Genomic DNA, 27739 nt, shown 5'->3' on the forward strand with positions numbered 1-27739 from the left:
CTGGGGGCTAAGATGCATTCCCTCCAGGGACTCAGGCAAAGGGAAGGAGATAAAAAGAAACAGAATATGACTTGGAAATATGACTAAGAAATGCAAACCAGCTTGGGGGAGAGGGGAAGGATGGGAAAGAAACTGCCCAGAGCTGCAAGTTAAAAATGAGTAGGGATCTGCTGGGTGAAGAAAAAGAAAGTAGGTAGACACTGATACATGGAAGAGCAAATCAGGAAGGGTCTTATATGCTACATATGGAATTGAGATTTTTCTTCTGAAGGCAATGAGAAAGTACCGATAGTTTTCATCTGATGTAATCAAATTTATGTTTTGATGAACAAACACAAAATTTTGAAAGTGGTTAGTATAGCAGCAGACTGGCCAGCTTTAAAAAATTGCAATAATCTAAAAATAAATTTTTAATTTAATTTTTTGAATGATACACCTACAAAATAAAAATGATATGAAAAGTGGATACTAAGAAATTTCCCCTATAGATAACCATTTTGTTGTCGTTGTTGTTCAACTCCTTGGTATTACTTTAAGCACAAGTGATTACGAACATTTATTTCATTCTTTTCACCCTGTCTTGCATAGTCTTTTCTTACTTCCAACAGTGCTGACATGAGAGTCTCCAAAGTAAGATTGCTGGGTCAATAGGTAAATGCTTTTGTAATTTTGGTAGGTGTTGCCAAATTTGGTGAAGATTTTCTTTTTGTAGATGTTGTCTCATTTTGTCCTCCCAGTAGCATGACAGGAGAGCACCTCCTTTCTCAGTCTGACTGACAACGTGTGCTGTGAAAACTGGGAACTTTTGCCAGATGATAGTTGAGAGACAGAGTATCAATGTAGTCTCTCTGAGTGAAATCGTGCTTTTGTTTCATACTTGAGGACTATTTGTATTTCTTTTTTTTGTGGTCTCTAGTCATATTGTTTAGCCATTTTTCTGTTGGGAGGTTATTCAGTTTTCCCTCCAATTTCTAGGGTTGCAAATGTTTTTCCTGATTGCACATTTCTTTTTGAATTTGGCTTTTGTTTTTGTTTTGTTTGCCATGCAAGACATAATTTCCTACTCTCAGTTTATGAAAGAATTCACACATGCTTTCTATAAATATATTCATTGTTTTTAATTTTTTTTAAGATTTATCCATTTATTGGAGAGAGAGAGAGAGAGAGAGGGAGAGTTTGCCAGGAGGGGAAGGGGCAGAGGGAAGTGAGAAGAAGAGCCCCCCCCCCGAGCATTGAGCAGGAGGCAGAGCTAGACCTGGGGCTCATTCTCAGGAGACCACAACTCGGCGGGTGGAAACCAAGAATCAGTTGCCCAACCAACTGAGCCACCAGGTGCCCCTACTGTTTTATTTTTACCTTTAAAATTCTTTGTTTATACTGGTATGCAATATGAGGCGCAGATAGAACAGTATCTTTCCTAAATGGCTACCTAGTGAACGCCGTTTATTAAAATGTCCATCTTTATCTCACATTTGAAATACCATTATTATCATATTTTAAATTTCCCTGTATGCCTGGGTATCCTTTTGGAAATCGTTCTATTCCTTTGATCCATTTATTCGTTCGTGAGTCAATACCACGCTGCTTTAATTATTGATGCTTTAAAATATATAATATATATATATTTTAGCTTGGTAAATGTCAGAATGTCTCTTTTAGCTATTTTTTAAGCATTTTAATTTTTTGGAGCAGTTTTAGTTTTACAAAAAAATTGAAAGGAAGGTCCAAAGATTTCCCAAATATCCTCTGCCCTGATACATGCATAGCCTCCCCTGTTATCTACATCCCCCATGGCAGTGGTACATTTGTTACAACTGATGAACCTATGTTGATACGTCATAATTACTCAAAGTCTACAGTTTATCTTATGGTTCACTCTTACACTTGGACAAATGTGTAATAACATATCCATTACTACAACATCACACACAGTATTTTTATGGCCCCCCCAAATCTTCTCTTGCATTCCCACCCCACTCCCCCACCTTCCCCCTGGCAACCACTGATTTTTTAATATTATCTCCATACTTTTGCTTTTATCAGAATGTCATATAGTTGGTATGTCACCTTTTCAGATTGGCTTCATTCACTTAGTAATATGCATTTCAAGTTCCTCCCTGTGTTTTCGTGGTTTGATAGTTCATTTTTTTCCTGGCACTAAGTAATATTACATATTGCCAGATATACCACAATCTATCCATTCACCTACTGAAGGACTTTGTGATTGCTTCCAAGTTTTGGCAAACATCCTTGCACAGCTGTAAGCTGCTTTAAACATCTGTGTGCGGGTTTTTGTGTGAACCTTCAACTCCTTTGGGTAATACCGACAAATGTAACTCCTGGATAGTATGCTAAGAATTTGTCTAGTTTTATAAGAAACTGCCAACCTGTCTTCCAGAGTGGCTGTTCCATTCTGCATTCCCACAGGCAATGAGTGAGAGTTCCCGGTGCTCTACATCCTCACTAGTGTGTGGTGTTATCAGCGTTCCAGATTTTGACCATCCTACTAGGTGTAGATAGTGATATCTTATTATTGTTTTAATTTGCATTTCCCTCATGACCTATGATGTGGACCATCTCTTCATATGCTTATTTTCCATTGCCTATCTGCTCCTTGGTGAGGTGTCTGTTAAGGTCTTTGGCCCATTTGTCAATCGCATTGTTTGTTTTCTTATTGTTGAATATTGAGAGTTCTTTTGTATGTTTTGGGTAACTGTCCTTTATCAAATATGTCTTTTGCACATATTTTCTCCCAGTCTATGACTTGTATTCTCATTCTCTTGACAGTCTTTCATGGAGCAGATGTTTTTAATTTTAACGAAGTCCAGCTTAAACATTATTTTTCATGGATCTTGTCTTTGCTGTTAAATCTATATAGGCATCATCATACCCAAGGTCATGTAGATTTTCTCTTATGTTAGCTTCTGGAAGTTTTATAGGTTTGCATTTTACATGGAGGTCCATGATCCATTTTGAGTTAGCTTTAGTGAATGGTATAAAGTCTGTGTCTAGATTCACTTTTTTTGCATGTCGATGTCCAGTGGTTCCAGCCCCATTTTTGAAGAAACTGTATTTGCTCCATTGTATTACCTTTGCTTTTTTGTCAAAGATTAGTTGTTTATATTTGTGTGGGTCTATTTTTGGCTCTTTTTCTTCTCTAGATTCACAGAGTCTTAATAGTACTGAAAATATTTATTTTATTATACCCTGCAGTTTAATAAGTTATTTGTGCCTGTCTCCCTGTGTCCTGTTCTATGCCACCACCAACATTGTACCCTCTCCCGCTGTACCCCGACTCTAATTTTAAATACTGGGACATGTATCAGCTCACAGCAGAGGCTCAATATTTGCTGCATTTGTACATTCTTATGAAATGGGAATCTGAAAACTAATTATAATTAAACATGCGGAGTCTGACTACCGGCTCTTCCTAAAGCATAATGAGTTGGTGAAAAGCCTCTAGGCTGGAATATCTCGAGAAGTGTCTTAGTCCTACTGTCTCAGAAGGTTGGGATGATCCTTCTTCTTGCATGTGTATTCTAACCACACTTAGAATTCCCTTTACATTTACTCAGTTTCCATGTAATTCGTATTAGGGCACTGGGCCCTAGCTAGAAATCCTTCAGATAGAGATCACTTCTCCTTTGTGTAACACTCCTTACCCTAGGCAGATTCCTTTTCTGTTCTGCAACCGTCTTCAATGACGTTACATAAGACACAATCCACCGATCCTGTCCCCTTCCTATGCATTCACTCCTTTCCAGGTTAGACTCCACTGCACTCCCTTTGGCTGCTGACTGCTTCCCGCCCTCCCAAACCAGACGTTTGGCTACCAGTTGTGTTGCGATCTCTCTACCTACCATCTGCCCCGTGGGAGACACTGCATTGTTACATCTTCCTCTTTTTCACTCTCTATATCATGAAAGAGTTATTTACTTGAATAGAAGGCCCATTCCCCCAGGAGACAGCCCCGAAATTCTTTCTATGGTTCTTTAGGTTTTCTCATTTTCCCTGTAGTAAAGCAGCAGGATCCTGAGGCTGGGTTGTAAACCTGTTCCTCTCCATATGAGTTTCCCTGGCCTTAGTGGCCTCTGTTTTGATGCTCCCCACCCCCCTGTTCTTCCTTCATTGACAGAGTAGCAACTATCACTAATATTGTACTTTCCAATAGCAATACCCTGATTTCTGTGCTTAATGACTTAATAATAATGGACTTCAATTTTTGATCACCAGCAGTACCAAGATTTTTTTCTGGATTTTATGTTCTGTTCTCACCCTCTAGGATTCACATTTGTTCTGAACTTCACTTTAGAGATGTAGTTTGTTTTTTATTCTCAACCAACCTAACAGCAATTAAATTAGTTTAGCTGACAAAACCGCTTTTGATGGATAGATACATGGATGAAAACAGATAGATAGAGACGGATAGATGGATAGATGTTAGATCCTTTGCTCTAAACAGGGTTTCTTGACCCTGGGACTGTTGACATGGGGGGCTGGCTAGTTCTTTGTTGTGGAAGGCTGTCCTGTTTATTGTGGGATGTTAACAGCATCTCTGGCCTTTACCTACTAGATGGTAATCTTCCCCACCTCCCCAAGTTTTCCAACTGAAAATATCTTCAGATATCACTAAATGTTCCTGGGGAGGACAAAATCATCCCCACTTGAAAATCGCTTCTTTAAATTTATTATATTCCCAATTATTTGTAAATAATAATGATAATATTTTATAGTATTTTAAAGTTAGCATACATTGTGTGAACGCTGTAGGCCAGGCCCTTTGCAAGGCACTTTCACATATGAACTTCTCCTGTGCTTAAAATATCTCTACAAATTAAGTATAAGGAAACAGAATTTAGAGAAAGTCAAATAGCTAATAAATGGTGAAGCTGTTTTTTAAGCAACTAACCAATTTCAAAGCTCATGCTTTTTTACAGTTATGTCATACACTTTACATCTTGTCATCTATCTATCTATGGGAGCCTTTTCTTGGAGGATAAAATGTTTTGTTTTCATTTTTTTGATTATTTATTTTTTTTTAGCTCATTTAGCTAATGACTAAGTATGGTGCTTAGCTCATCGTAGATATCAAGGAATACTAGTTGAACTGAGTATCTTTTGGTTTGATCTGAGAATGAAATATTGCCATACTTGGCACATAGTAGGTTCTTTTTTGTTATGTTATGTTAATTACCATACATTGCATCATTAGTTTTTGATGTTCTTAGTAGGTTCTTTTTTTTTTTTTCACATTTGGTTGTTTATTTAAGGAACACAAAAAAGTGCATCTGAATGACTTTTTCTTTTTTTAAAACCAAGTTTTTAATTCATCATATGCTGCCTCAGCACTCCAAATGCAGTCTGAAAGGTGGTTCGAAGACATCTGCTGTTTTCTAGACAAATTAAGATTACTGAATTTGATACGAGAATATATGAAGTTTCTTCTCCTCGAGTGGTGATGGGCACCTCACCATGGTTTGCTCAGAACCACCCGCACACCCCAGGCCTCCCCTCCACGCACCCTTGTCTGCTCCCCCCGCCCTGCCCCACCCGCCAGGGTAACCCATCACACACACCTGGGAGACGACTGGCTGGGATAATCTAAGTTTTGGAATTGTTTTTTTTGTTGTTGTTGTTACCTGCAAAAAGCTAACTGGCCTTTTTAGGATCAAATCTCAGTATTGGCCTCATTGGAGTCATGCTCTAGTCAACAGAGCTACAAATACTAAAAAGTCAAGCAAAACAAAGCAAAATCAACTTCTGCTTTTCGTGTTTCCTAGGTGAGATTGGGGCTTTTTAAAGAAATCTCACGAAAAAAGACAAAAATGAGAAAAGGATTCTAGTTGTCAGAGGAGAAACAATTTAATTCCATTTGTTCCACGGAGAAGAAAACTGGTATAAATGGAAAGGATTTTATTTTTAGGTTTTGATGTGGGTCCTAACCTAACAACGAAAATGTTTGGCTAAAACCACCATAAAAGTAAAAAACTAGTAATTGCCAGTGTTCTTTAGGATTTTACAAAGTGAGATGTTCCAGGTTGGAGCTACTGTTTCCTTCAGTTGCAAACACGTGCCCACAAGTGCTTCTCAGGCCGTGGGGAGAGAAAGCCACGCTCAGTCTCGCTTACCCGTAAGGACCAAGATTCTGCTACGTGTATGTATTTTAAGACTTGCCCTGATTCAATGCCCCGGGACTGGAGCTTTTAGGCGAGATGTGCCTGCACAGGAAGCGGTTTTCAATTCTTTTTCACAGCTCACACCAGAACGAAGAAGCCATCAGCAGAAGAAAGCTACTGCGTGCCAAACCTGGGAGGACACCCTTCGTGTACAAGAACACCACCTTATTTTTTCAACTCTACAGGTACTGTTTTTAAAAATCAACCTACTTAGTAGTAAAAAGTCAAATTTTTTTTTGCATGATAGAAGAGTGTAAATAAAGTTTCATAAACCAGTATACATGTTTATGAGCCAGTAATTTTTTAAAAGACAAAAAAAAAAAAACCAAAAAAACAAAACCCTGCGTGGATCCTAAATGGATATGTAAATGAATCCACTCCAGGTCAGAGATATTATAAGAACCAGTCTTAAATTCTTAATAGCAAGGGTTAGAATGGAAATAAGAAACGGAACAGAAGGAAGGCTAGCAGGCACTACTGTACTCAACATTACTTCCTACAAGGGACAGAGCAGGGGAAGGGCACAATTCTGATCGCTCTTTTCACATTTCAGCATCTCAGAACTTCATCGAAAGCAGGGGAAGGCTAATCTAGAAACTCCCTCTGCTCGTTATCATTGCTGAAGAATGTTTTGGGAAGGACAGACTCCCTCCTCCAGGGCCAGGCTGGGCGCAGGAGAGACCCGTTCTCCCAAGCAGGCCGGCTTGGGGGGGGGGGCGTGGCTAAATCAGCAAGCAAGTGACCTCTGAGGTTCTGGCTTTTGAGTCTGGGCTGCTGAGGACCTGAGGGGCTTCGAGACCCTTCTCCCCATGGGTTCTGTTGGGTAAAAACGCTAGCACTTTTGTCATTTAAAACACAAAATCTCCTCCTCCTCTCCCCACCCAACTGTAGGAAAGGAGAAAGTCATTAGGCATTTATTTTTAGGTTTCTGCAGTGCTATTGAAGTGCAATCAGATGTAAAACCTAACAGACAGCCCCAAATTATCAGGATTATCTCAAGGGACCCTGAATTAGATACTAGAAGTTGACAAACTGAAATGAGCTGGCCTTAGCTGTTGGCTCAGGCTTGCCACGCCAACAGTCATTTCCGTTTTGTCCCACCTGGAGGGGTCCCACGCCACCCCCTCAAGGAGAGCGCTGGGCAGCAGCAGGGTGGCTGTTTTCTGGGAAGCTACTGGTTTTTCCATTTGCTTCCAGACTCACACAGACTCTAGCAAACTTGACATTAAACACTGGTTAGTCCTGAGTTGGGTGAAAGCCCGTGAAGGAGGGGCCAGGTTCATCAGGGCTCTTCCCTCCTTTGTGTGGGGTCATACGTGGCCTCCGGCTTTTTCTTCCATCACTTGACCTTCTGTTTCTTTTTCATTGGTGACCCCTTCTGAAGTCTTCTTGCCCATGGCTTTCCTGGCCTCTTCCTTTGCATCCTGCTCTGCAAACTTCTTGAGCATGTTGGCGTATATCCTGCGATCCCACTCCTTGTGCTCCTTAGCCTTTTTCTGGCACGTGGAGATCTGCAGTCATGCAGCCTTACTCTGGGGATTAACTTCCAGCACTTTCTCAAAGTCGCCCTTGGCCGACTCAAACTCGTTCATGAGCAGCTGGGCTTCCCCCCTCCTGTACAAGCCCTTCTCATTGGCACTGTCTAGTCCAAGGGCCTTATCACAGCATTCCACAGCTTCGGTGTACTCTCTAAGCTTCAGGGAGCACATGGCCAGGTTCAGAAAGGCAGCAAGCAGAAACAACTCAGAAGCCTTAGACTCCTTTTCTGATAAGCCATATTCCATCTCTAACCAGGATACGATCTTCCCATATTGAATCACTGCCTGCATGTACTTGCCTCTCTTGAGGTACACAGTTCCCTTCTCTTTAACAATGGCAGCCTGCTCCAATTTTTCTTTGGTGTCCATCTCCCAGGATTCTTTGGCCTTTTCGAAGCTCTTAAGTGTCACTTCATATATAAGCTCAGCATTAGGTTCAATGCCAAACTTAGGCTTCCCTGCCTCTCCAAAACCATATCGTGGTCCAAGATATAAAATACATTGTCCTTCCCATTGCATTTTCTCCAGGGCTTTGTCCATTCCAATTGGAATGTCATGGTCTTCTCCTTCCCCAACAATGAATACCACATCTCTGCAATCAAACATCCTTCCAACATAGCAGCCTTCCAGGTGGATTTCAACTGTTGCTCCTTCGTTTGGGTTTGAATATCCTTCTCCTTTCTGTTTGATTCTTCGGATAATGCCTCCATCTTCAAATAAATCCTCTCCTTTGAAATCAAGGAGCTCAATTTCAAAAAAGAGAGTTGCACTTGAGGGAATTTTGGGGAGACTGCCTGCTGAGCCATATGCATATTCTGGTTTGCAGAGTAAATGGCAGATCTCTCCTTTCTTCATGGTAGCCACCCCAATGTCCCATGCCTTGATGACTTGGCCTTTGCCAAGACTAAAGACAAATGGTTCATTTCTATCATGACTGGAATCAAACTTCTTTCCATTTGACAATTTCCCTTTGTAATGGACATAAACTTTGTCTCTAATCATTGGTGTTTCCTCACTATTCCCCACTCTTTTGACAATCTTTAATACTCCTCTATCTTTTTTAGAGGTGACATCCTCTCCACGTTCAGCCACAGCTGCTGCTGGGTTTTCTCCATTGTTCTTGGCACCTTCATCAGTAGTCATGGTCTTTTATAAGTTAGAAAACCGTAAAATGCCCAGATCTTAAGTAGTCAGCTCAGTAAATTTGAACAAGTGCATACACCAACAACTGGTGAATCTGGATGTTCCTTGTACTAGGTCTTGCAACTTTTCTGTCGCCGTGGTTGCTCCTCGGCCCCGTCTCTCTCCCCCTCACCCGCGCGCTGCTCGGCCCCCAGCCTGCCCAGCAGGCCGTCCGCTTGCTGGACGCCGCCGCCCGAGACTGGCAGCGCCCGCTCTTAGTAGGTTCTTAATAAATATTTGCTAAATTAATACACTACATAGTCCAGAGAAAACAGGTGGTTTATCCTCTATTGGTTTTCTACATCCCTCTGAACTTGTACAGTGAGGGGTAGGGGAGAGATGGGGATCACTTCAAGATAGCATTTGTACTTCTTTTCATCTGTGACTTTAATATAACCTTTCTAAATCTTTCCTTTCCACTCATTATTTCTTTCAAATCTGGTCTTGGTCAGCAATCATAACCAGAGTAATGTTGCATTATCTTTACATGGCACCATTTTCTGAGGAAACAGAGCTATACTGCACTCACTATTCAATTTATCCTAAGTCTTTAGCGAGGAGAATTAGGGATATCGTGTTTTCCTTTTTAGTAGACAGGGTTATTTGGAAGCATCAAATAACTGACACATCCAAAGATTATTAAAGCAAATTCCTGACTCCTAATCAGTAGCATTACCATTACTAAAGTTAATTTCTCTGTTAAGAAATAATAGAAACTTCACTCTCTAACCCACTTGATTTAATAAAAACTGTGGGCTGATTCCTATAGATATACGTTGGGGAAATGAAGAAAAAGACATTTATTTTGTGCTTACACTATCCTGACTACTCTGACAGTCACTTTAAGTTTGTAAGCGCATTTTGGAGTAGGTATTAGCTCTGCTTTTTTAAAAATGAAGCTGAGAGAAATTAAGAAACCTTCCTCGAATCTACAGCTGAAAAGTAATGGACCCTGGCATCTAAAATGGCTCAGGTTTCAGGGTGCCTGGGTGGCTCAGATGGTTAAGCGTCTGCCTTCGGCTCAGGTCATAATCCCAGGGTCCTGGGATCGGGTCCCGCATCGGGCTCCCTGCTCCTTGGGAGCCTGCTTCTCCCTCTGCTTGTCTCTCTCTCTCTCTCTCTCTCTCTCTCTCTCTCTCTCTCTCCCCCTCTGTCTATCATGAATAAATAAATAAAATCTTAAAAAAAAATAAAATGGCTCAGGTTTCAAAGGTATTTCTACTATGGTGGTGTTTTAATTAATTTCCACAAACTGCTGCAAATAAGAAGTCAAAACAAATCAGCATGTACAAAGGGTTTCTTCAGTCCCCATGGTTGTTCAAGAGTCAGCCTTCCCACTGAAGCAGAAAAAGTAGAAATGGAAGAGGTTATCTTTGGGGTCCACAGGTTGTGCAAATGAGACAAGAACATAAGGCACATTGATCTGGAGGGGCTAGAAGAGTAAAACAGATGTACTCTTGCCTTCTTCCCAAGAATATCAAGACTATGGAACACTATGTGTATGGAACAGTTGCTGCTTTGTGGTCCAGAGATTGTTGTATTTCTCTAGTAGATGAAGTGATTCCAGGATACTCCACATGGCACTTTGGGACTCTTACAGATGAAAGGTGCTATATACATGTCAGGTATTACTATATAGCACTTACAAAAAAGTGTTTCCACTTACTGGTGTGGACTCATTGTTGAAAAGCTTAGAGATGATAGTTATTGCTGGTAATAGCAGTCAGAATAGCAGTGTAAATGACCCTTTTTTTTTTTTGCCATAATTTGCTCCATATCTTACTGTTATTTTGCTCCATAATCCAGGGTGCCTAGAACAAAGGAGGAAGATATTTGCTGACAAGGTTTTAAAATAGAAAGATGACTATTTTTCTTATTGTGATCAAGGTCAACAGCAAGGAAGGGATTTACATGAGTGCATCATAAATGAAGTTAGACCACAAGAAGGTTTTTTTTTTAAATGCTGTATGTGACATTTTTGCTTTTAAAACTCACAACCTAAATGTTATTGTCTTCTGACAGTGCATTATTATAATTGGGAATTGTGTACGTTTTATTGGTAGAAAAAACAATATAATGCAATGTCTATGTTTAGGAACTAATTTCAAAATCTCCTTTTTGGGCAATTATCTGGGCTCTGAAATCATTTGGTTTGGCCAATTTTGCCACCCACCTGTGTCCATTGGCTTCCTATCTTTCCTTTAAACATCTGTAAGAAGCTGCGAGAGAGATGTGCCCATCACCTTACCCTGGTGTTATTGAACTCTTCACAATGAGCTATTGTTCAGCAAAGCAAATAGTGTTACCTTGGGAAACAAAACATCCCTATTTTTTTTTTTTAATTCCAGCTTGGCCTCAACTTAGATTTCTACTCTAGTGTTAAGAAAACCTCAACATGGCAGAGAAATGAGATTTTCCTAAGAGTATACAATCACTAAATCTAGTCAGAATTAGATTTCAAATTCAGGTCTCTTGATTTCAAATTCTAAGAGCTTTCCTTTAGATGAGGGGTTGAGACAATTTCTCTAAGGGGCCAGATAGTAAATATTTTCAGCTTTGCAGGTTACAGGAGTTCTGTTGCAACTATTCATTTTTGCCCATGTAGAGAGAAAACAGCCATAGAAAAAAAAGGTAACCAAATAGCTGGGTTCCAATAAAACTTTATTTACAAACCAGGCAGTAGCTGGGCTATACGGTTTGCCACCTCTCCTTTATAGTCTGTTTCCCCCGTAATTCTACACAATTTGGGATTTATTTATGGAATCTCTTATAGTTAAGTTTTCACAAAGTTTATTTATAACGATTAGAAAAAGAGAAAATAACTGTGTTGTCCCCTAACCTAAACTACTAGGCTGACAAAATTTTCTAGTTTAAAAGTCTAGTAGGCTGACAAAATTTTCTAGTTTAAAAGTCTAGTAGAAATAGCGCTGGACTTAGAGTCAAAAACTTGGATTAGAAAATGGGTTCCATATAACCTTAGCCAGGTGTGACCTTGAGGAAATCATTACCTTCTCTGAGACCCAGGCTACTACAGATATGATTTTAACAGTCATTTCACTGGGTGGTTAGAAGGATCAAATGTGTTCCATGTGGTAGTGACTAAACCAGCACCTGCTGTATAGTAAGCCCTCACCAGAGACCTGTCAGATCTCTGTTTTAACATAACTAGAGCTTTCTTTCTTATAATTCTGGTGTTTGGGTAAAGAAATATGAGCATGTTAGCAATTAGGTCATTTCATGTGTGTTTGTCAAGCCATTAGTTCATATCACCTAAATGGAGTTTGGGGCTATTAAGTGGCAGCTTTTTATAGAATTCTGAGGTTATGAATATTACCATATTTTCACACAGTTGGTATTTCAGCTATTGATTTTAATCAGAGGTGTGGTAGCCTTTGTGGTTGGTCTCCCCAAAATCCATTCTACTTTCAAATAATCTAGGAGAATTCTGTTAACCCTGTTTATGTTATTGGTGATTAGTTTAGGACTATGCGTGTCTCCCAGTCCCAATCATTGAGACAAGAGGGGAATTATGCTGTTTAGAGGATTCTGGAAAAAGTGTCCTCCCTCCTACAAAGGAGACATGAAAAGAGACAGTGCCTTTGTGCATCTTTTTTTTTTTTTTAAGATTTTATTCATTTATTTGAGAGAGAGAGCACACAAGTGGGGCAGAGGAAGAGGGAGAAGCAGACTCCCTGCTGAACAGGGAGCCCAACCTGGGGCTGGATCCCAGGACCCTGGGATCATGACCTGAGCCAAAGGCAGACCCTTAACCAACTGAGCCACCCAGGCGCCCCTCTTTAATTCTTTTTCATAACATGTTTTAGTCTAGATCTTTGCTGTCCCATACGTTAGCCATTAGCCACATGTAGCTAGTCCATATCGAGATGTCCCAGATGTGTAAAATATGAATAGGGCTTTGAAGATTTGGTATGAAAAGAGGACTATAAAATATCTCATTAATTATTTTATGTTGTTTACATGTTGCAGTAATATTCTGGATGCATAGGGTTAAATAAAATTTATTATTAAAATTAATTTCACTTCTTTTTTTTAGTACTGAAATCTACTTTTTTTTTTAAAAAAAAAGACTGCAATCTGTAGGGAAAGGGCAACAGGCTGGTAACTCAGGCAGGGTTCCTATGTTGTAGTCTTGAGAAGAATTCCTTCTATTTCAGAAAATAGTTTTTATTCTTAAGGTCTTCAACTGATTAGGTGGTGCTCACCCACATTATGGAGGGTAATCAGATTTACTCAAGGTCTACTTATTTAAATACTAATCACACCTAAATAATACCTTCACAGCAACACTGGTTTTTGACCAAATAACTAGTGACCATTGCCTAGCCAAGGTGACATATAAAACTAACCATCACAACTCCCATACTCTTTTCCTCTGCTCTAGAATTCATTTGCCTTCTGTAAATGAAAAAAAAAAAATTAGTATGTTATACTCATCAAGAATTTGAGTTGTATTGCTCTCTGTCATTTCTTATACATTTTGCTCCCCCTTCCCCTTATTGTCAGCAGCATTTATTGTCTTAGGAGAAAGATGAAAAACACACAAGCAAAGGAAACACCTTTGAGTTTCAATAAGGGTTTTGCATCTAAGGTATAATGTTTATATCACAAAAGAAAATTTGAGAAAATAGACAATTCGGGCTATCTATGGCAGAGGGGTAAAGATTACAAGGGTCAGGGCAAAGAGAAGACAAATAACTCAGATGTAGGTAGAATCCTAAAAAGCCATCCCATGTCTCATCCACAATCTGTTTCCTAGTTGGGGGTAGGGTGCAGATTAGAAACTTGAGATAAAATTCAGAATTCAAGAACTGTGGAGAGCTCTATCTGGATTTTGAAGTAGAGCTCAGGAGAATTGCAAGCTCCACAGAGGTTTCTTGCATGTGGCATGACACAGACATGGTTGAGTAGAAAAGCCTGAGACAGTCATGTTCCAAGTCAATGAAGTGCAGGAGATTCAAATCATTTTGTTCACCTCAGTGGGGCTTGGAGGGACCCGAAAGTGAGCCAGACAGAGATGCTTATTGCGAGAAAAGAGGGTGGAAATGGCTGAGATATGTATGAACAGATGACAAAAGACCAGATTGGAATGGGGCAAAACATTTTTTCCCCTCTGGACATTGTGGTATCTGGATATAATATTGTCTGTCCATCTAGTATGGACAGATGATGACTGAATATTTCACAGGCTCCCACACCCCTCAGCTACTACACCAACCTTACCTAAGTCAAAGGCGACTATATATCTCCATTTTCCTGGGATATTCCTGATTTATACTAGTTGCCTCATGCGAAACTCTTAAATAGTAGTTCCTCTCACTAAAAAAGTGTCCTAGTTTGCACTAAAAATTATGTGGGCACCCAAGTAAATTCTCAAAACTTAGATACAACATATGAGAAAAAGTGGAAGGCCTGAGCCAGTTGAGATTTTTTTCTTCTACCTGGAAAAAGGAAGAGGAAAATGTAAAATAGAAATTAAATTCATTTATGGAGAAAATAAAGTTGAGTTTTCAGCAGACCTGAGGGTCTGTACTGAAATTCACATCTTTTCTAATGTAAAAGGCACCTAAAGGAGCTGACATCCTCAAGTCCATTACACCATGCACAAACCATTGCTTCAGTAGGATAGGATATATGATACATTTTATGTATTTAGTTTCTGGCTGAAGTTCTCATAGTGCCTTTATCCTGGGAGCAAATGTAATCCTCACTAATTTATTATTATAAGATGGTAGAAAGTAAGGGATACTGTGCGAAGGGCTTCACCAGCCCAGCTAAGGGGGTTTGGACTATATTTAAAGGAGTGAAGGAATGGGATTTATATTTTAGAGCATTTCCTGAGCAACAATGCAGATGATGGACTGGAGGCAGAAGGACTAGTTAGGACGCTCCTGTGGCAATCTGAATGAGAAACGAGTCTGATCTGACAGTGAGGGTGCCAAAAGACAGATTGGGGAGCCATTTAGAAAATCAAAGAAAAAATATTTGGAGATCAATTTTACAGTGGCAGTGAGAAACAAAGAGAACATTTGTCGAGGGAGAGAATGAGTTCAGTATTGGACATACTGGCTTGAGGTTCCTGTGGGATGTTCAGAAGATGATGGTTTTTCAGGTGAATTTTTGGGTTTGGAGTTTGACATGAAGATCTGTATGAGGAACATGTGATTTGAAGGTACCAGCTTGTAAGAGTTAGGGAAAGTAGTAAGCATTGGGAAAAAAAAGAAAAGAAAAGAGGAAAAGATATAGTGATTACTTTTTCTTAGTCTCTCAGTAGATTATATATAACCCGAGTAATTTGTATGTTGAAGTCAGGCTAGCAGGTATGTTTCAGAAATAAAAATAAAACTCAAAACACTTTATGAACTTTTTTGTTGGGAAAATGTAAATAGGAGGAATTTATCTTCGACCAGTGTTTCTCTACTAGGAGACATTTAACAGTGTCTGGAGATATTTGGGTTGTTGTAACTGCAGGGGGTCTTGGGGGGACTGTTACTGGCATCTGGTGGTAAAGGCCAGTGTTCTACTAAATACCCTACAATTCACACGATAGCCGTCACCAAACAAAGAATTAGCTGGCTCAAAATGTCAATAGTGCTGAGGTTGAGAAACCTCTGCCTTCAACAACTGAGCTAAGAATTTTGTTGAAAGAGCTAAAGTCATCCTTAAATTGTTTTTCTGATCAAGAAACACCACAGAAAGACTTTGATGTAATGCATGAAAGTACCTTGATACCTTGGCTGAGAAGTCCATTCCAGTTAGCTTTTCTGACTCAAAAGGCCACTTATCTGGTCAAAAGCTCTTGTGTGCCCAGGAGCGCTGTGGGTGCACATCATATTGAGGGCTCCAAGAAAGTAGAGCGCTTTTACCGGCTGAGCCCTACAACATAGGTTAGCAGCTGATGCAAAGTTCTACATGGGAATGGATGGTAAAGCTTATACTGCCATAGACACCTAAAAAATGAAGGTTGAAAATGGCTATTACTTTGGCTACTGCACTGTCAGATATGAGGACCAAAGGTGGTGAAGGTGGTCAGCAACAGAAGATAGTGGTTAAGAGCATGGGTTGATGAATCCAACTCTCTGAGCTTGCGAGCCTCTTTCTTTGTCCCATGCTTCACTGGTTGTGCGATCTTAAACAAATTACTTATCCTCTCATGTACTGCACTCTTTTTCATCTGTAAAATGGGGATTAGTTTAATACTCGCCTCGAAGAGTTGTGTTGGAGAGTAAATCAAATATTACTCTCAGTGCTTAGGGGAGTGATTGAGGCATGAGAGACTCAATAAATTCATCTACATGGCTTTGGGAGCCTAGCTGGTAGCGGGTGTTACCAATGGAGCAAAAGAAGACCTAGACCCAGCCCATTGCTTCAAAAGTGACCCTTCTCTAAGGGCTTCCAGGTCACTGACACAAAAGTATTTTTAGTATTAATGCTGGGATGATGACAATACTTCTTGTTTCTTTTTAATCAAATTAATAATTTGCTGGTCAATATTTTTTTGAAGTGGTGACATTCTTGCACTTGATTCTACTAGTTTCTACCATAATGAATGAGACTAGATAAAATAGATGCATGCTTTTCACATTGTAGTTCTCATAAGCCTAATGAAAAACTGGGAACCACAGATAAGACAGGCAGTTATAAAAGACTCTACATGATTTCAGAGTCTGAATGTAGCACCTGCATGCGTACAAACTACTCTGTAATATTTAAATTCTTTTGTCGATGCTTACTAGCTGTGTGGTCTTTGGGAAATTACTTTCTGTGTTTGTTTCCCGATCTATACAATGAGCATTGAAACTATCTCATGAAGTGGCTTAAAGATTAAATAAGAAATGTATGTAAACTATTAGGCATAGCACACACAGAAAATGTGCAGTAAATGTTAGCTATTAAAATTTTTGTATCTAGCAAACACAAATGTATATGTACAAAATTTACGTGACTCTTTAAAGACACCCTTTGAGATGCCAGAGAAATTTCACATTTGCAGTGTGGTATTTTGAGGCTACTTTGTGTACTATTGTGCTTTCCTTCTAAGAACCCCGTGGTAAATTTTTGTGAAGCACAGATGTAGGTGACCTTCTAGTCCACTGGATGACAAGGCAGCATGGAATATTTTGACCAATATTCATACAGACGATCCAAAAAAACAAAAACAAAAACAAAAACAAACCCCTTATGAAGAGCTACATACTCAATATTATTTTCAGCTGTTTAAAGTTTCACTATCTCACACTCATTAATCACACATTACGCTCATTAATCACATTACAGCGGAGGATCATTAACAACTATGGCCAGATGTGCAGGCAAATCCCCTGCCTGGAAGCCATGGCTGCCAGATACCTCTGCAGACTGAGACACAGCCAACTGGGTCAGAGAGCGTGGAATGGGTGACATCGCTGGGGCTCAGAAGAACCACACGGCCCGCGGAATTCCTCGAGCTAGGATCCTAAACAACCAGAGATACGCAAAGATAGGACCACATATAGGGCAAGCAGAGATAAGACACTCAAAGATCCCAGATATCTCTTCTTGTGAATAAATTAAATCTACCAACATTTGAATTTGTAACTTGGGAATTGACCTGCAATTTCAGATTAATCAAAGTTCTCAATTTTAGTGATTCCTTAGCTGTATCGCCTCTCTCTCTTCTTTTCTCACGTTAGAGTAATAATCACTTTGTAATAATCATTATTGGTATTATTCACAGTTGGACAATGCAATACACTATGATTACATTTCTTCTTTCTCTTCATTTGCTTAGTTTTCTGTCATACATAATCCCTGTCACTAATTCATTACCAAACCCATCGGATAGAACCCGAAAATCACTGTCAGTACAGTCAAGGTCACCAGCACTCTTCTGGAGCCCTCCTTACTGGAGCCCTCACTTTCTGCTACAACTAGCCAGGTCTACAGCAGTAGACATGCCATCTATCTTCACTATCCTCTGGGGAATTTCCTTCTTTCCTATGTTCCATGTGCTGTTCTTTCTTGGTTTACTCCATTTTGTAGGTGGATTATATCCTCCAGTATTTTTTATGAGAAAAGGTGTATAGAATAGATAGAGTGGCAAAATACCAAACTCCAGGATGGAAATGGTTTTCACAGGATATTAAGTCACTGCCTCATTTTCTTCTAGCGTCTGGAATTGCAGTTGAGAAATCTAATGCCCTCCTGATTTCCTGTCATTCACAATGAGGAAAAGTTCTCTTCCTTTTTCTAAAGATTGCGAGATCATCCCTTTGCCTCCAGTGTTCTGAACTTTCACTAGAATATGCTTTTACATGAGTCATTTTCATCAATTTTGCTGAACCCACTATGGGTTCTTTCAGTCTGGAATCTGTTTCATCATTTCTGGAAACTTAGCTTGATTTTATTTTCCATGATTTTCCTCCCTCTAATTTCTCTGTTTACTCTTTCTGGATCTCTTATTAATATTTTCTTATATTGGACCTCTAATTGAATTGATATTTAAATTTTCTTATTGTCTCTCCTATTTTCCTTCTGGGAGATCTCTCCAATTATATCTTCCAAACATTTTTTTTTTTAGAAAAAAAAATGCTAGCTTTTGAATGCGTACATGTATGTTTTATTTTCTGTTGTATTCAGAATGACTAGAACAGTGCCTGGCACATAGTAGAAATAAAAAAAAAAAGGTGTGTTGAATTAAATGAATGCAAATTCCTGAATGTTGTTTTTTTATAGCCTCCTATCTTTATTTCTTGAAGGTAATTTCCTCTCTTATCTCTCTGATCACATTAATTATAAATGTTTGGGGATTTTCTTATAATATTCTCTATTGCTTGTTTCTGCTGTCTCTTTCTACATGTTTGTTTTGGTGTCTCTCTTTTGTATTAAAAACTTTCTTCATATATCTGGTGATCTTTGGCTTTCCAACTAGTGAAGCACAAAAATACCTTGTGTTTGGGTATAGGTTAGAGTGCTGGGGCTTCACTATGATGTTTTCTGGCGATGTTTCATTGGAAGAGCACGAGTAGTCAGACTCTGTAGATCTTTTTTCCTCAGGCTGTGGGTTTTTTTTTTAATTTTTAAAATTGTGGTAAAATATACATAACGTCAATGTTACCATTTTAACGATTTTTAAGTGTACACTTCAGTAGCGTTAAGTATAGTCACATTGTTGTGCTACCAATCTCCAGAACTCCTTCATCTTATAAAACTGAAACTCCTTACCCATTAAACAACAACTCCTCAGTCCTCCCTTCCCGCCTCCTCTTCCCTCGCACGGTAACCACCATTTTACTTTCTGTCTCTATGAATTTAATTACTCTAGGTTCCTCAGTCAGTGGAATTACACAGTATTTGTCATTTTGTGACTGGCTTCTTCCATTTAACATAGTGTCTTCAAGGTTCATCCATGTTGTAGCCTGTGTCAGAATTTCCTTCCTTTTTGAAGTTAATTAATATTCCATTGTATGAAGATACATTCTGTTTATCATTCATTTGTTGATGGACACTTTGGTTGCTTCCACCCCTTGGCTATTGTGAATAATGCTATGAACATGGGTGTACAAATATAATTCTGAGATCCTGCTTTTAGATATTCTTTTGGATCTATACCCTCTAGAAGGATTGCTAGATTATATGGCGAGTCTGTTTTTACATTTTTTAGATGTTCTTTTGGATATATACCCTCTAGAAGGATTTCTGCATTATATGGTAATTCTATTTCTAGTGTTGTCCATAGCAGCTGCACCATTTTACAGTCTCACCAACATAGCTCCTGAGTTCCAATTTCTCAATCTCCTCATCAATACTTGTCATTTTCTGTTTTTGTTTTATTTTGTTTTGTTTTTTGATAGTAGCCATTCTAATGGGTGTGAGGTGGTAACTCATTGTGGGTTTGATTTACATCTCCCTAATGATTAGTGATGTTAAGCATCTTTTCATGTGCTTGTTGGCCTCAGGCTTGTTATCATAAAATGCTCATCTGTCTCTTGTCCAGTGTTAAGAAGAATGGTTATCAACATCTTTGGAGCAAAACAGAAGGGAGCTGGGGTGGGGGTGTGGCCATTAGTGTACAGATTTTTACCCATCCCTTGTTTTCAGGATGATATCCCTGCTCTCAGCAGGGCCTAGTGTCCTGAATCCAGAATCTTTCCTATTTAACCTGTCCAGGTAGGGAACTCTAGGTGTCAGCTGGACTGACAAATAGGGGTGGGAATCAAGGAAATTAATTTTCTTTCACACAGTTTTCCTGTACCCCCCACTTTCAAAAATCACAGCTGACTCCGATTTCTGAGCCTTTAAGGAGCCCTGAAAACACCATGCTTCTCACTTCTTGGCATTATCCTCTATAGCATTTATTTGCTTTCTGGTTTTTAAATTTTTGCTGTTGTTATTCCTTTCCCCATTCTCTATTTTTCTTTTGGATTTTTGTCTTTTATCCCATTATTCCAGTGGAGCTTTAGGAGAGGGCAGAGATAAATGTGTTTTCATTTTGCCATTTTAATTGAAAATCCTCCTAGTCATTTTATTATTATTCCTAGCCAATACTCTTTTTTTTCCACTTAGGGAGGAGGAAAGGATGGAACAAAAGTAATAAAATGTAATAAGACATTTCACCAAACTTTATTAATAAAGTAAAAATAAGGATGAACATTCTTCTCCAGGTACCTTCTGTTGGTGTTTAATGCTCCTGATGCCATGGTCAGCCCTTTAACCCTTCCTGGACTGAGATTTTCTGACCTGTTCATTAGTTTTCAGATTTTAACCTAATAGGAAAACATTTCTAATATATAGCAACCTTAGTGGGAAGGTAGAATTTGATATATACTATTTTGTTTTATACATGATCTTTCAGGAATTCATTGACTTTCTAAGCTGTGGTATACTTCTTTATAAGTACTTACATGTTTTGGTTTGGTCTATTCATCACACTCATGTAAAGCTATAGAAACATGCTTGCTAGTGTCATCTGATAATATGAAGACTGATAGAAGTAAAGAGAAAAGCTACCTGTCATTTTGTACAACCTTAGATGGACCATGGCCTGTCCTACTCTGACATAAAACATTCTCAGAGGATTATCTTTCAGGACCCAGAAGAAAAACTATGTGCTATTTACTATTTATTATTACCCAATGAGCTGGGGAAAGCCTTGACCTTTAAATAAATTGTTGAAAACTGAAACTAGCCCTTGATCCTGGGAGTACTCAGTTAACATGAAACATTTTAAAAGAAGAAACTTCTGTAAGACAACCTAGTTAGCTTGTTTATGCCAAACTGCTCTCCCAGTCTGAGTAAAAAGCTTGTTTGTGCATTGGAGTGCCATTATGATTGACTATAATTAAGATTATTATAAAAATAGGCATTTTGGCATGTGTAGTGATTTCAATTATTTATAATATTATATTCAATAATAATAGTACAGGCAGATGTTGCTTGAGAAATTGAAATTATTAGTCCCAATGCAGAGATGAGAAAATTGAGCTTCGGAGTATTACATGAATTCCTTTTCTGATGTCCCACAGCTAGTGAGAAAGTGAAAGAGGGAGGACATAATGCCCGTACTTCAGACTTTCTATTCAGTGCCCGCTACAATAAAAAATACTTGCATTGAATTGCATAGATATTTGGGGAAAGTGATCAAGGACAAAAGAAGTTAGAAGTGGTATAAACGAGATTGAAAGGTATTAGATACAGAACCCTCTCCTCACCTTCTCAAACCATTCAGTGACTTCCTTGTAGCCTGGGGATTTAATTGTTGTGTGCTTTACCTGGGCCTGGAATTGTAGATATTTGGCTGGTATTTTGGACATGTTGACTGACACTTTGTAAAAAGAACACTATAAAGATTCCTTCACCAAAGCTACCTATATTTGCTATAACATGTACTCATTTTAGCAAAATGCCAGAAGTGGAAGAACTTCTCACTGCTAGTCAGTTTCCAATAAGAACAAACTTATGAGCATGAAGGTGGGCGTCCCGGTTTCATTTCTGCCTGGGGCCAGGAGCCACTACCTTTCTCAAGGCAGAACTTCCATGCAATAACTCAACAGCCTCCATGTGAGCCTCTACATCCTCTGTCTTCTAGCCTCACAGATCAGGTGCCCTAGGCCTCCCTGCTGGGACACAGCCTTCGTTTGATTTGCATACAGAACTAACTTGAATGCAGTCTCCTCTCTTGAGAACAATCAGAGGAAATGGCTTCATTTGGAGGATGAAAGTAAAATCTCTCCACATTTACTAAATACCCTGGCTTTTTAGATGTTCACAAAGAATGAAAGGATAGACTTGTGCTATTTCCCAGAAAAGCTCAGGTGGTAGTGGAATAAAGCAGAGTTTTCTTCAGAGAAAAGCTTGAGCTTGAGAGAAGGTAAAGAATTGAGATCCTAGTAAATAAAGAAACAAAAGCCTCATACTACCAACATGTACGAGAGCAGAATCTGACTCCTGTACTAAGGGAAATGATGAATGTTTTCACATTATGGGAACCGCTTTAGCACAACCTTAAAATAGTGCTTTCAAGATGTGTGAGGACATAGAGAAATTTGTCTCTACACTTTAAACCTTTTCTCTTCCACAAGGATTTTGAGTAAGAATACGCTTTGAACTAGAGCTAAGAGAATGGGAAAGAAAATTTCTAGCCTTGAGTGTTGCTGCCACCTACATGGCAGGAAGACTACAAACAAAACCCAACACCTTTCCAGGCCAGAATCAACTGCAGTGTGCTTTCTATGGGAACGTACTTTAGAAATCCCCAAATGTCTTTCTTTTACTTGACTGTCTCAAAGATCACTGAAATGATAGTATTTTATATTTTTGCCTCACTTCCTATCTCCAATTGGACCAAATGGTTTTGCATAGATTGGTGGAAATACACCGATTATTTGGAAATAGAGGCTGACCCAAGGATATCTTCCTTATAAAAACAATCCTAAATGCATCCTGATCCCTGTGGCTATGACTGTTTTAGGGATAGGATGGAGGCTCTTAATCTGTTACAGTTTTGTTCTTTTTTTCTTTCTTTCCTTTTTTCTTTCTCTTAGAATGGAGGCTCTTAATCTCGCTGTTATAGGTTTGTTCCTTCCCCTTTCCTTTCCTGTTTCCCCCTTCCTCCTTTCCCCCCGCACTCTTTAAAACACAAAGGAAAAATTAAAATACTGTTTCTCTGTTGATTATGATTATAAATTGATACAAATGGAGATAACGTAGATGGGAGAATTCTTTTGATATAGATAAGAGAGATTATTTCTGTTAGGAAATGTAGTCCCCATTGCACAATTAACAGAAAATCTCTTTAAAAGGCTAAAGAAAACTTGTGATATGTCAAGAACACATCATAGACTGTCCTTTTGTCTTAGATGGCATCATCTGAGGACACGATGCTCAGTTACTGAGGCTGTGTGAAAACACCTTCTCTCTAGAAAGTCCACATGCAAGATTGAAAAGCCAATTATGACTTTACAGATAATTACAATTAAAGTAATTGCGAAGTGAAGAAATGACAGGTTTGCCAGCATGTACCAACCACTTGTTGCTATTGTTTAATGTTATGAATACTGGTCTTTTGCTGGCATTTGGCACTTTGCAGATTTAGGCAGTGTTAAACTAAACGTGTACAAATTACCTTTGGTGTTTAAAACCTTAGATCCTTGAATGAAAAATGAGTGCTACCTTCCCAATTAGTAGTGTATTGAAGACAGAAGGGATCCCTAAAATTGATGATAGGAAAACATGCTCTGTGCAATGAAAAAAAAGCATTTGGGGAAACAATGTCAAAAGGAAGAAACATAGATGCCCAGTATTTCCCCCTGTACACCACTAGAAGTAAGCCATTTCAAACATTCTCAATGGTCTATGGCTTTAGTTTTCATAGGATATTAAACTAAATATTTCTTACCATTTGTATCATTATAATCATGCTCATAATGATGCATTTGTCACAGCCTATTTACCTGCAGTATACTTTCTGGGATAAAGGTGAATCTATCCCGACTTAATGAACAGGCCTAAGACTAGGGGGTGGCCAAAAACTCAGTAATCAGGATAAATGTATTTTAATACAATATTGTAATAAGTCAGATTAATACCCCCAATCCGTGATATCAAAATTTAAAAAAAAATAGGATCTGAGAAGGTTGGGATGAGGGTGACAGGAGGGAGGGAGCCATCCCAGTCTGCAAATGGGATGAGATGAGGTGAACCGCCGTGTCTTCCAGGGGTCGCAGGTTGGATGGAAACCCCCCAGTGGCGTGCTCATACTGGGAGACTTGCTCATTTTTTGTTTGTGCTTTTCCCATACATGCCATCTGTAGGTTCCTTGCTGATGAAATCACAGCACAAAATGGTCTGGGGACCAGTGTACACAAAGCACATAACTTCGTCAGACAGAAATCCACTCAAGACAGCTTTAACTTTGCAACTTTTTTGGTCATGCTATTTTGAAATTATTTTAAAGTGCTCATTATGTACATATTTACAAAGCAATGACTTTCATATTTAATTAGACACAACTTTGGGTACTTGACATGTACAACAAGATTTTGTGGAGAATCAAAGTATACATAGTCATGCTTTTAAATAACTGTGGAATCAAAATGTGTGCAATATAAAATTTTAAAAATTACATGAATAAGCCCATTCTGTGGAAATAAGACTTCAGAATCAATTGGAATTAATGTATTCTGAGTCTTCATTTTAAACACATGGCATAAAAATGAATTCTTAAAAATTCAATTATTATAATGTGCCCTCTAAAGATTGAAGAGAAACACTATCTTTTCTAAAATGTTCACCTGAATAATTATAATTTTTTAAAAAATACAGAACGTTGGAGGGAAACGTGCAAGGAAGGAAATGAAAATCACCCAAAGACTACCATCTAGAGATAGAATGTTAATATTCAGCAAAATGTTTTCCTATCATTTTTCTAATGGTGACATATTCAAAGTAGCCTTAACTTAGTTTCTAAAATAGCAACAGAAAGTTTCAGGCCTGAGGCCACCTCTCTAATTGTGTATTTATAATATAATAAATTTTACCTTATATTTGAAGTGCTTTACAGTTCAGATTGCTTTCCATAAACCATCTTGTGGAGCATCTTTCTTTGCCCGAGCCCTGGGAGGGAGCTTTAGATGCACTATCTGAACACAGGGTGGCGAGACCTTGGTCCTTAAACTTACATTATTTTTTGGAGTCTTTCCTCAGCAATACAGCCAGTATATAACTCCACAGTGAGTAATAGAATCCCCACTTGCAAATTTGAAAATATGATATTCCTTGGAGGGAACTAGATAATCATAAACATCACCAAAATTAATGCCAGAAAAGGAACACAAGACGATTTTTAAAATGAGTTATTTATTACCACAACAAGAAAGACTCTGGATACAAACAAATGAGTTGCTTGCTAATATAACTGCTCCAGTTGTTACCTAAGGCTAGGCCAAGAAAGGATAAATACCTATTCAAGAAGCCATCAGTTTTGGGTTTTTAGCTGTGGTACCAAGAGGTTAGGGTCACCATGTGGTTGATCCAGGTAATTGGGTGGCAACTTGCTATTTAAGCTCTCCTTGCAAGAGACATTGCTGAAACATGCTGAACATAATATAAAGAAATCATTTTTAAACAGACTAGTGGATTTGTCTACATTTGCACATGGATATTTGAGAACATTATTTAAATGTCTTTCTCCAAAACTCTAATTTTTACAAATTAAAAATTTTAACAGCTAATGGTGTTGGCCTCCAGAATTCATATTGATAAAAGATTATAATTAGTCATTTAATATGAATTATTAAATTTTAGCAACTGCACAATGTGATGCCAAAAAAAAAATCTTAAAAGATCTCATTTAGTAATGTCATGGTTATGCCAGTTCTAATTTCCTATATCTGGTGATATCATAAAATATTTATCAAGGATTCAATATTGGTTTCCTTAGACCTGGGAAATGCTGAATATGGCAACTGTTTAAACTTATTTTTAATTTTCACTGAAAAGGGAATAATAGAGCCAAGCTATAAAAACAAAGAAGCTTATTCTTAATAAATATACCAGAACTTGAGCATCCAAGTAAGTTTTAACTATTAAAATTGCCCACTTAAGAGAATATATACATATTTGATATTGCCATCTTCAAAAATGTTCTTGGTATTCCTTCTTGTAATGGCCCTTAGAACCTATACATAGCACGTAAGACAATGTTTTCCTTGCTACCTTTATTTTGAAACTTGTTCCAAGTAGCTTTGAACTATTTCCAATGTGTGTGTATGTGCGGGGGGGGGGCGGTATATATGATGATTTTCAAAAGATGATAATTTTCCATGATTATTCATATTGACAATATTTTACTCTGTGAAGTAGAGTAATTTCAAGCAATGACATATTTTAGGGGGAAAAAAAGAACACAGATTCATGTCTGCTTTAAAGGAGTCACACTCATTAGGTGTCTATGTTCTGGTATATTCATCCAGGTGAGTCATTATAAGTTCCTTAAAGGTGGAGACCATGCTATTCCAATGTATAGTTCTCTAATCTCCCCATTGCATCCCAGCATAGCACCTGATGCTACTGTCTCAAATATGTTTGTTAAACTGAAGTGACTGGAACTTCCCTATCAGATAGATAGATAGATAGATAGATGATAGATCATATATTTAACATTTTATTTCCATTTTTTATGGATTAGGCAATATTTGTATTCATATGCACACTAATCTTTTTGATGATTTTCTATAAATCCAGGAATTATGCAATATAAGTCACAACCAATAGATCACTAAGGGGTTTAATAGATGAGCACTTTGTCCTATTTATATTGCTTTGCATATTTTAATAATTCTTGCTAGTCACACTTCTTTCTGGGAAAAGAACTACAAGAGTTTATACCTAATATGGATCAACTGCAATGTGCTGTAAGTAGATATATAGTTCACATCTATATGGCCAACAAGATCAATGTTTGGCTAAAGACATAAGCTTCTATGTCATTAGAAGTCCAAATGAACCTGACCACACAAGATTGGTCCCTGTTATACTGTCTGTCACTTATTTGGGCTAATTGATGACTAAATGGAACTGGCTATTTGTTGACAACATTTCATGCCTTGATGAGATTTACTGCAGGGTGACTGACCCATATTAAAGCATATACTAAAACAAAATGTCCTAACCTAACAAATCGAATAAATCTGGTAAAGTTTTAGATTAGATGAAGCAGTATTAAATTTGGGGAAGTATTGTATGTTACACATTTAATAGCAATGTGGTTTTAATGTTTCCAGCAACTGAAAAGATGGAAGAAAATCTAAAACTGTTAAATTTATGTCTGCAGACTGGCATTCCTTGTTGTAAACTTCAAAGGAAAGTAAGAATCAGGAATATAGAATGATTTCAACAATGACTTTCTAAAATTAGATCAATTCAGATATTTTCAATCAGTAATTACATTTTCAATACACTCTTCCCAAAGTATTAGCAAATCTACTTACAACCTAAAAACTTGACCAATAACAGCATAGTTTTTATACAACAATAAACAAATGGCATGCTTAGGTTTCATCATTTGTCCAAATCCAATTCCTATAGATAAGATTCCATTTAGCATAGCTTGCAGGAGCACACCTTCGCTATCCACGAATGATGCCTTGGCTTACCTAGAAAGGAAACAGATTATCAGGTTATATCGTGAAATAAAGAAGAAAGAAAGAGGGAAGGAGGAAGAAAGTGAGAGAGGAATGGAAAAAGAGATGGAAGAATGAAAGGAAGAAAGGAATGAGAAAATAAATGAAGGAAGGGCAGATTTACCTATAATTTCTTATCTCTTTTCTATCCTGAAATACAGTATGT

The 27739-nt window shown here is 38.2% G+C and overlaps 1 protein-coding gene and 1 pseudogene across 3 annotated transcripts in view; both read right to left on the reverse strand.

Annotated features, from left to right (window-relative positions):
- Positions 1–5837: 5837 nt before the first annotated feature.
- Positions 5838–9080, reverse strand: LOC112833276 (peptidyl-prolyl cis-trans isomerase FKBP5 pseudogene; annotated as a pseudogene).
- A 16159-nt stretch (positions 9081–25239) lies between these two features.
- WDR72 (WD repeat domain 72) overlaps positions 25240–27739 on the reverse strand; it is a 223193-nt gene continuing 220693 nt past the window's right edge. For all 3 annotated transcript variants that reach the window (XM_073877025.1, XM_073877026.1, XM_073877027.1), the window contains one exon: positions 25240–27546. In XM_073877025.1, the coding sequence (XP_073733126.1) occupies positions 27491–27546 (56 nt within the window). In that variant the 3' untranslated portion in view covers positions 25240–27490. The remainder of the gene's footprint in view (positions 27547–27739) is intronic.

This window comes from Callorhinus ursinus, unplaced genomic scaffold (assembly GCF_003265705.2).
Source record: "Callorhinus ursinus isolate GAN/ISIS: 27379988/994484 unplaced genomic scaffold, GSC_fseal_2.0 scaffold25, whole genome shotgun sequence".
Taxonomy (NCBI): Eukaryota; Metazoa; Chordata; class Mammalia; order Carnivora; family Otariidae; genus Callorhinus; species Callorhinus ursinus.